The 9,663-nt window shown below is 36.3% G+C and overlaps 1 protein-coding gene across 1 annotated transcript; it reads right to left on the bottom strand.

The window, feature by feature from the left end:
- Positions 1-3,092: 3,092 nt before the first annotated feature.
- Positions 3,093-7,656, bottom strand: LOC149187856 (uncharacterized). Its single transcript, XM_089409796.1, has 3 exons — positions 6,378-7,656; positions 4,815-6,093; positions 3,093-4,140 (listed from the first exon to the last, which is right to left on the bottom strand). Exons 1-3 carry the CDS (start codon positions 7,654-7,656, stop codon positions 3,093-3,095), a joined length of 3,606 nt encoding a protein of 1,201 aa, XP_089265922.1.
- Positions 7,657-9,663: the final 2,007 nt, after the last annotated feature.

Below are 9,663 nucleotides of genomic sequence, written 5' to 3'. Positions count from 1 at the left end.
AAAATCTATTATTCATGAGTCAAATTTAATACATAAATATAAATATTAATGATAATAGAAATAATGTAAGAGATCTAAGTTTTAGATGAATGTTAATATGTTCTTTTCAATACAATATCCTTAAACACTACAGGAACAAAAACTAAACATTTGTAATAAATAGTTTAGTCAATTTTCTCTCTTTCCTCTTGTATTTGAAATAATCAAATTGTATTACTTTATTACTATTCTAATTCATGATTGGTTTTAATCATTAAAATGATTAGTTATTGAGTTGAGAGGCTCATCCTACAACCTAGTATGAGGATATGTGTAAGTTTGTCTGTCCGTTTGTGCCCCTTTAAAATAAAAATTATGTTTTAAAAGGAAAAATAAAAAATGAATATGTTGTAAAGTAATTAGAAGAAAAGAAATATTGTGAATTAGATGTTTAAATGCTATACTTTTCAAAAATATTTCAGCGAGAGATTCAAATAAACTATTTGAAGATCTATATTAACTTATTTATGTCAAATTCAACTTCATTTATATCTATATATATAAAAAAGAATTTTTTATGGTTAAAATTTTTATTGGTCTTATGTATACTCTATTTAGCATTCAAAAATACAGTTTCAACAATGAAAAATAACACATTGTATTTTACACTAAAAATGTTTGCACGTGAAGAAATTTGATCCCTACATTTGTACTTAAGATGGATCTACGTTGGTATATATTGGACACATTACTATGATCATTTGTCATTAAATAATTTTATACTTAATATGTATCTTGCATATTAATCTATTATTTATTAGGTAAGCCTCAATCAACTTAGTTTTTAACACAAAAGTACAAATAACATATAAAAATAAATTATGCTACTACTCGCATTCAACATTTAATTTGATCCTAAAAAAACATTTTCTCCTCAACTATAAAATGGTGCAAATTTCCTACAATAGTATGAAATGATAATGGTGATAATGATGATTATCATCCACTAAGACCAAATATGGTATATAATAAGGCAAAAAGATATTACCCAAAATTATATCGAATTTTATTGTTATGCTCAAAAATCACTAAAAGAAGTGTTCAAGCTCATCATAATTTTGTTTAGTTAAAAGATCAAGAAGGTTGGTAGGGTCACAAATATTTTGAAATTTAAATCCAATATCAGTATAAACTCGATGATCTATGAGATTTTTTAAATCTTCAATGATATTACTAGTGTTGCAAAGGTGATAGACTTTTAAATTGTGCCAACATTGTCTTAGTAATAATTGTAACTTAACACATACATGATATTTACTATACCAAATTATAATTAAATGGGTTAATAATAGTAAAATACACATCATTCTTTTCATAAAATAACCTTAACAAACTTATATTTTAATACAAACCATAAAAATATGAAAATAGATAATGTAAGGAATCCAAGATTAAGACGTGAAAGATTTGTTTTTGCAAGTTTATATGAATTTGTTTAATAAAGTTTATCATGATAATTTTTTTCACAAAAAATGATGAATATCTACATTAAAATTAGTGAACTAAGTGAATTTCTAATTCCCCATTTTGAAAAAACTTAATCTAGTTAAAGTTATATATTCTAGATCCATTGAATACTTCCAAATTTAATGAAATATGTGTTTTCTGAGAGAGTTATCTATCTGAGAACTGGGTGCTAAAGCTGAACTGGATAAACCACAACAGAGAAATACAGGGGAACAGAGGAACAGAGGAGCGGGAGAGACTGAATCGGTGAGGAGGCTTCGGTCTAGGGGGGACCTGGAGTTAGAGGTGAGGCTCAGCCTAGCGAAGCTCACTATGGAGAAAGTGAAGGCAAATGAACAAAGGGGAGAAGGGTCATGGATATGAGGAGGATGCTTGTTGGAATATATAGTGGGAAGACAGGGGAAAGAAGAGGACCAGATCACAAGGAGGAAGCAAGGGCGATCACAGGTTTTACTGTCCAAGATTCGATTTACTGTGTCAAAATATTTAGAGATGTGATACGATTGTAAAGTCAGGGATTTGCTGCAGTGAATATCAGACATCTTTTGGATTCAGTCAGAGTCCTTATTAGTAGAGGCGCAGTTCAATGGAGAGGAACGATTTGGAGCAATCATGAATATCAGGGAATGAATTGATGCAGATTCATGTGGCTGCATAGGATACTTCCTCTTTCCCGTGAGGAGACTTGACTCGCTCTTTTATCTGCATCTTGGTTGTTGGAGCGGAGGACATGAAAGAATTTCTACTCCAAATCCTGAGTTAGCACACTTTTACATCGATTGATGATTTGATGTAAAAAGAGATTGGATGCTTGTCGATTGTTGTTCATTAAGCTTATTATGATGGTAGAGTCACCAAATATGAGAGCTTTTTTAATCCCTTGGACCTAAAGTTGAAGGATGCCTTGGTAGAGGCCCAGAGATTCAGCTCTATTGTTGGTTAAATTTCCCAAACCCCATTCATAAGAGGACACTGGTACGCCTGAAGGGTTGAGAATGATGCCCCCTGCTCCCGCTGCTCCCGGATTAGATTTAGATGCTCCGTCAAAGAATAAAGAATGAGATTTCTTTGATTGGAGCCATTTACTAAATTCTTCCTTTGTTAGGTGGATTTTCCAATCAAGATTGTTGGCTTTGCCTCTGAACTTGTTGATTTTTACTGTTGAAGTATTACTGGTCTTGTCAATAAGGTGCTGAATGAAACTTCTTTCCTCTGCCCATAGACTGGTGGAGTCAATTTTTTTTGTTGTCTTGGATGCTATGGTTTCAGAAGCCAGACTTGTTGCTTTGATGAGAATGTGCCTGGTTGTAGTTATTTTATCTCGGAATATCATGTTGTTCCGAGAAATCCATATACGCCACAGAAGAGCAAAAGGGATGGCGTTCCAAACTCTTTTAGCTGGATTTTGCTTCACTGATTGCCAAGGATAGTTTCTCCTCCAGTTATTTAGAGCTTCGTCAATGGAGTGCTGAGAATTCCAAATGGGGGGTGCAGAAGGAATGATGTTGTTCCAGCATGAGGCTGCAAAGGGACAGGAAATGAATAAGTGTTGTATGGATTCCTCTGCAACTTTACAGTTGGGACATCTAGAGGGTCCAACGATGCCTCTTTTCTTGAGATTCTCTGCAGTTAGTAGTTTCCCATGCAGGAATTGCTTCAGCTCTCTTTAAAATCTTCCAGTGTGTCCAAACAGTCGTTGGGTATTCCTTGCTACTTAGATAGTTGTAACCTGCTTTGATTGAATAATTGGTTCCTGTAGGATCCCATCGGAACTCATCCTTTTCATCTTTGATGGTGGGCGCAATACTGTGCAGGTGGTTGCAAAAAGAATCGAAGCTGCCTTTAAGATGGTGGGGGATGGGTGGAAATTCCCATCGCATCCAAACATTGGTTGATACATTCCATTGAGAGATTTGGCTCAGATTAGATATACCTTTGCTTTGTAAATAATGAATTATAGGATCCATACCTGGGAGACTGTTTAAGGGTGGGTTCCCCATGATTTTATCCGAACCAAAGTTCACCGTTTCACCTCCTTTTGGCACTTTGGAGACATTTTGCGCCATGAATGCAATGGCTTTTTTGCAAAGCTTCCATATCTTTGTACAATTTCTGTTGGGGATCTCGGAAGTGAGAAGATGCTGCCTTGACTGATTGAGATATTTTGCCTCCAGGACTTTTTTCCACCAGGCTGTTTGATTGTCCAGAAGTCTCCAAATCAACTTTCCACCAAATGCTAAATTCATGAGAGATGGGGATCTTATGCCAAGACCTCCATTCTCTGGGCTTTGAATGACTTGTTTCCATTTTACTAGGTTGTATTTTTTCTTTTCATTCTTGCCCCCTTGCCAGAGAAAAAATCTGAGAATGTTATCCATTTTTCGATGGTATGAAGCTGGAGCTTGTGCCAGGGAGAATTGATAGAGGGGAAGGGAGGAGAGGCCTGATTTTAGAAGCACCTGTCGCCCAGCTGGATTGAGCCACAGAGTTCCCCATTTCTGAACTTTCCTTTTCATTTTGTCTAATGTTAAATCCCAAACACCTGTCTTTGCATTCCCTATGCTTACCGGCATTCCCAAGTAACTGAAGCAGTCCCAATTTAACTTGCAGGGGACACCAAAAATGTTGGCTATGCTGTGAATCATTTGAGGTGAAGCATTCCATCCATAAATGCAGCTTTTGAGGTGATTTATTTGACCTCCTGAATATCTCATAAATTTGTCTAGCAGGGATTTGAATCTTCTTGCTATAATGGTGGTCGCCCCCCTAGCAATAGGGTGTCATCAGCGAATTGAGAGTGATTTATGTTTTTAATGCCATCTTCAAACTTAATGCCCATGATGAGACCTGACTGTCTCTTCTGGTCAAGCGCACAGCTGAATGATTCTGCCATGAGGATGAAGAGATATGGGGATAAGGGACAGCCTTGTCTTAATCCTCTTGAGGATTGAAAGGAAGGTCCAGGTCTTCCGTTGATGAGGGGAGCGATCCATGGGCCAGAGATACAGGCTCTTATGACATTAATAAGGAGAGGTGAGAAGCCCATCCTCTGAAGAACTGCAAATAAGAATGAATGCCTTACCCTGTCAAAGGCATTGGCCAAGTCTAGTTTCAAAATAAATCCTTTTTCATTCCTTGCATGACTTGAATGGATGGCTTCTTGAACCAACAGAATAGAATCTGAAATTTGTCTATTAGCCATAAAGCCTCCTTGGTTTTCAGAGATTAGCATCGGAAGGAGAGGTTTGAGCCGAGAGGCTATGATTTTAGTGAAGATTTTGTATGAAGAATTGCATAATGATATAGGCCTGAAGCGAGAGAAATTGGAAGGGCGGTTCTCCTTAGGAATGAGGGCCAGATGGGTAGAATTTGTATATCCACCTATTTTTCCTTTTCTCTGGATCCACTTGAAGTATTTGATGAGATCCTTCTTTATCAGCTCCCAGTAATCTCTGTAAAAACAAATTGGGAATCCATCCGGTCCAGGTGCCTTGTTGGGATGGAGACTCCAGATTGCTTCCACTATTTCTTCCTCTTTTATTTCTGCTATCAGGCTTTTGTTCAAATCAGCTGTGATTTTAGTAGGAAAATGTTGTAGCAGATCATCATAAAGTTCTTCCTCCTTTGTTTCAGTTAAGAGTTCCTTAAAATGGTCTGTGGCAGCTCCTTTGATATCTGCTTGTTCAACATGTTGAGTCCCTGCGCTGTCTACAATGGCAGTTATGGTATTTCTGATTTGTCTTGCAGTGGCTTGTTTGTGAAAGAAGGAGGTATTCTTGTCCCCGCTTTCCAGCCACATTTGCCTTGATTTGATGCGCCACTTTTCTTCCTCCTCTCTTTTAATTCTGCTCAGTTGATTGTAAAGCTCTTCTTCTTGAACCTTTTCATTTTGGCAATATTCCTTTTGTTCTATTGCGCATTGAAGTTCTGCAATTTTGGACTTAAGCTCACGTTTTTCCTTTTCAGGCTCATTGTAGTGCGATTTGGCCCAATTTCTGAGCGCTTTTTGCACATTCCTTAATTTATTCTCCCATATGAAACCTGGGGAACCTTCAATATGTTGTCCCCAGGTGTGCTGGATGATGTTTCGAGCTACTTGATAATCACTCCAAATGTGATTATATTTGAATGGAAGCGGACTGAGGGGGCAGTGTATATCCAGTGCTAGAGTGATTGGGTAGTGATCGGAAGCAGCAAAGGGCAAGATGGAGGAATTGACAATTGAAAAGGTTGATAGGAGGGAGATGTTGACCAAGAACCGGTCCAGCCTCTCCATGATATTGTTGCTGCCCAGCCTACGATTGCTCCATGTGTACTTGCGATTTTTTGGAGTTATATCTATCAAGTCACCAGTGTGCATTATATTTTCCATTTGGTTTCTGAAAGGATCTGGCATAAAGCTTCCCCCACGCTTTTCGTTGGCATGCAGGATTAAGTTGAAGTCACCTCCTAATATGATGTTGTTGTTATCTTCTTCCATTATGTTTTTACTGAGAGCTTCCCAACAGATTTCTTTATCCCTGTAGTGATTAGGGACATATACATTAAAAATGACAATCTGCTGTTTGCTAATGTTATTTCTCAGAACTGTTTTTATCCAATGTTGTTCAATTAGATCAGCTTCACTATTCCATTCATTTTGATTCCAGATGGTAGTGATTCCACCAGAAGCCCCTCTAGCTTCGCATATGCTTCCTTTATAACATTTATACTTTTCAATGATCTTGTTGATTTCTGGTTCTCTTTGCTTTGTTTCCTGTAATAAGATGATGGATGGTTTCTCCTGCGCGATAAGATCTTTTAGAGCATTGGTTTTGGAGGGGTGCCCGAGTCCCCTGCTGTTCCATGAAAGAATTTTGATCATTTCAGACCTGTGGTTCGAGGAGGTGCTCTGCCTCCCTTGTCTCTGCTTGCTATTTCTTGATCTTTTGTGCCCTGAATGTAAGATTCTATTGGATTCTGCAATCCTAGGGCTATATCTTTCTGCGCGTTCTCATCCCTATGTTGTTTTGAGGTCTTTCTGCCCGACTTCTTTTGACCATCAAAGGAAGATCCCTGGTCCTTGGAGTTACTGCGAGTGATTCTAGGAGGGAGGGGGTCTGATAAGAGGGGGGGGAGGGCAGTCATAGAATGAGGGGAAGAGGGATGTTCAGGAGGATTCGAGGGAGTAGGATCATCTTCAGGAAGGGAGAGAACATGGAAAGGATTGGAGGATGGGGGAGATTGAAGGGATTTTTCCAATCCAGGGGATTGAGGTCGATGAGGAGGGGAAGGAGGAGGAGATGGGGATTGGGCGGAAGGGTTAAGAGAGGAAGGTCCAGGTTCATTGGGAAAAATGGGGCTAGGTGCTGGTTTTTTCCTTTTTACCACTTCCCATTGTTGTTCTTGAGTATTGTTATCAACATTAATGAGCTTAGTACAACGATTAGCAAAATGACCATACTCGTGACATACCTTACACTTGAAGGGGATCTGTTCGTAATCGAGTTGTTGTATGTGCGACCATTCATCAACTTTGAGCTTGATGGCTTCTGGAAGTCCTTTGCCCAGGTCAACCTCGACACAGATACGGGCACATGCCTGCATGTTGTCTCTTGGCTCGCTCCTGTCAATATATTTTCCGACTGCATTTCCGATGGCGCGCACTGATTCATCTCCCCAGCAGTGTAATGGGAGATGGGGGAGGCGAACCCAGACAGGAACCGCATTAGGAATATCAAGCTCTGGATCGAAGTCTGGCATCCATTTGTTTAAGTACAGACCTCTGGAGTCCATGAAATAAGGCCCATTGCGAAATATCAGGTCCTTGTCGTTCTTTGTCTCGAAGTGGAAGGTGAAGTATCCCTTCCCGCAGAATCTAATAGCAATTTTCCCTTGAATTTTGTCCGCCCAGTTTCTTTCCACCCACCTCTGAACAGTTTTTGGTGAGGGCCAAAGGCCTGTGAATTTCCCTATCAGTCCCTTTTCTGCCAAAGCAAGTGCAGCCATTCTGGGCAAGGTAGGAGGAAGGGAGACTTCTTGCAATCCCTCTATTTTTTTTACGAATTTAGAGATGGCAGGGCGAGCTCGTTGGGGCGGCAAAGAATTTATGAGAGCTGAGAAAGCTAGTTGCTGAGCGGCCTCCTCCGGTGGAGCCTCCGGAGGGGCCATCTGGAAGAGGATCGAGCGAGCGAACCAGGGCGCAGTCGATGGCGGCCGCAGCAGTTGCAGAGCGCGCGTGCGTGCTAGGTTATATCAACTATTTATAACTATTATTATTATTAACTTTTGATAATGTAAATGATTAATTCAATGTTCTAATTTGTTATTGCATTTTAATTCTTTTCACAAAAAAAATTTAAATTTTTTGCATGATGAAATTTATTAAAATATTAAAAGTAAATGAAATTTAAAAATGTATTAAATTTTATTTTCTCTAATAAAATTTCATAATAATTTGAAAAAAAAAAAATCGAGTTTAAAAAATTAAAAAATAATATTTTGATAATCATTTTCTTTCATTATTAATATGTCATAACTATTATTATTATTAAGTTTTGTTATTGTAAATGATGGATTCAATATTTTCATTTGTAATTACATTTAAATTCTTTTCTCAAACAATTTGTAGGCTAACTCAAAACCTTACTCATCTAATAATACACTAATAGATATACTGATAAATATGTCTATATCATATAGTGAATATTCAAGCTCCATAGATACACAGTACTCTAACCAGATCAAAATTCTAGATTTCTCTTCAATTTAGTTATGTTCTTTTAATTAATTTATCCCAATTAATTAATTAATAAAAATCTCATATTAACAAGTGCCATATAGTGTATGTGGTATTGCTAAGTCATAATACTGACCCATGGTATTGTAAAAAAAAATATTTACAAATTAATAATTTCCATGATAAAGTGGGGGTGAATATCCATGGTTAAGTATATTGTTTAAATCATATATTATTTCTTTTTATAACTAATAATAATAATAATAATAATAATAATAATAATAATAATATAAGATAAAGTTATAATTTAAATATTTTTTATTATTTTGATGCTTATGATGGATTTATTCCTATCAACATTTACCAACCATTTAATTTATATGATTGGACAAGTAAAACAAATTAAAATTGTTTCAAGCTAAGCAATTACTAATTGTTTACCCATTTTACCATCCAAAAAATGTTTCCTTTGGGAAAAGGCCCCTAATCACTACCAATAATTTATAATCCAAAAAATATTGATTTCTCGTGATTTCATCCCAACTTAAATCAAAACAACAAAAAAAAACCATTTCCAACATCCACCAAATGCTTGCCTGAGCAATGTTACTCTTCCTTCAACTTAAATCAAAAGGATAAAACAAAAAAAACCATTTCCAACGTCCACCAAATGTTTGTGTGAGCAATAGTGCTCTTCATTACAAGTTAACTGAGGAAAAAATAAATCAAAACCATTTCCAACACTTAACCAATGTTTCGGCTTATAGCAAAGCTCTGTATTTGGAGTTAACTTTTTACCTAATTTAGTTAAGTGAAAAAAAAAGCTAAACAATTTCAAACATTCACCAAATATTTCCCTTTGGAATAAGGCTCCATAATTAGGGTTGATATTTTACTCAATTAAATAAGCCCATAATTAAGATTTTTTTTACTCAATTCAATGAAAAAAAACTATATTTAAAACCATTTCCAACATTCATAAATGTTATTCTTTTGAGTAAAACTCCATAATTAGAATTAATGTATTACTTTGTTTATCATTCATTAAATGTTAAAAAGTACTTAAGATTATGTGTTTTCATTCTAAATAAACCAAAAAAAACAATGTTAAAACTATTTCTTCTCATTCACATTTTTTATAACTGTAAAATTAAACCATTCACAAATTTTCGTTAAAAACAATACGTAGACCATCCAAGATGGCCACTTCAAATTTTGTTGGAAAGCAATGAGTAAACTAGGTCAAGACCCTAGCCATCACCAAGGATGGTCTTTTTATAAGTCCAATTTTCTTCAAATTAATTTGTGGACCAACTAAAACACCTACCACCCAACAAAGATTCAAATTTTATTAAAAATAGCTTGATAATAAGTGAAATAATTTTCAGCATTCAGATTTTTCATAATGTTAAAGATGAGTAGTTAAGTTGGTCAAAACC

Source organism: Pinus tabuliformis, chromosome 3_1 (genome assembly GCF_031772625.1).
Source record: "Pinus tabuliformis cultivar Carrire ecotype Pingquan chromosome 3_1, CPIR1, whole genome shotgun sequence".
NCBI classification, from domain to species: Eukaryota; Viridiplantae; Streptophyta; class Pinopsida; order Pinales; family Pinaceae; genus Pinus; species Pinus tabuliformis.
Note: the sequence above shows the minus strand (reverse complement) of the source record. Positions and strands in the feature narration are given on the sequence as shown.

What these genes read in the sequence shown, in the direction of transcription:
- LOC149187856 (XM_089409796.1), bottom strand. Translation starts at nt 7,656, where the DNA reads ATGGCCCCTCCGGAGGCTCCACCGGAGGAGGCCGCTCAGCAACTAGCT. An exon ending in AGCACCTCCTCGAACCACAG is followed by an intron (nt 6,094 to 6,377) that starts GTCTGAAATGAT and finishes GGATAAAAACAG; the next exon opens with TTCTGAGAAATAACATTAGC. An exon ending in TCCAATTTCTCTCGCTTCAG is followed by an intron (nt 4,141 to 4,814) that starts GCCTATATCATT and finishes AATGATTCACAG; the next exon opens with CATAGCCAACATTTTTGGTG.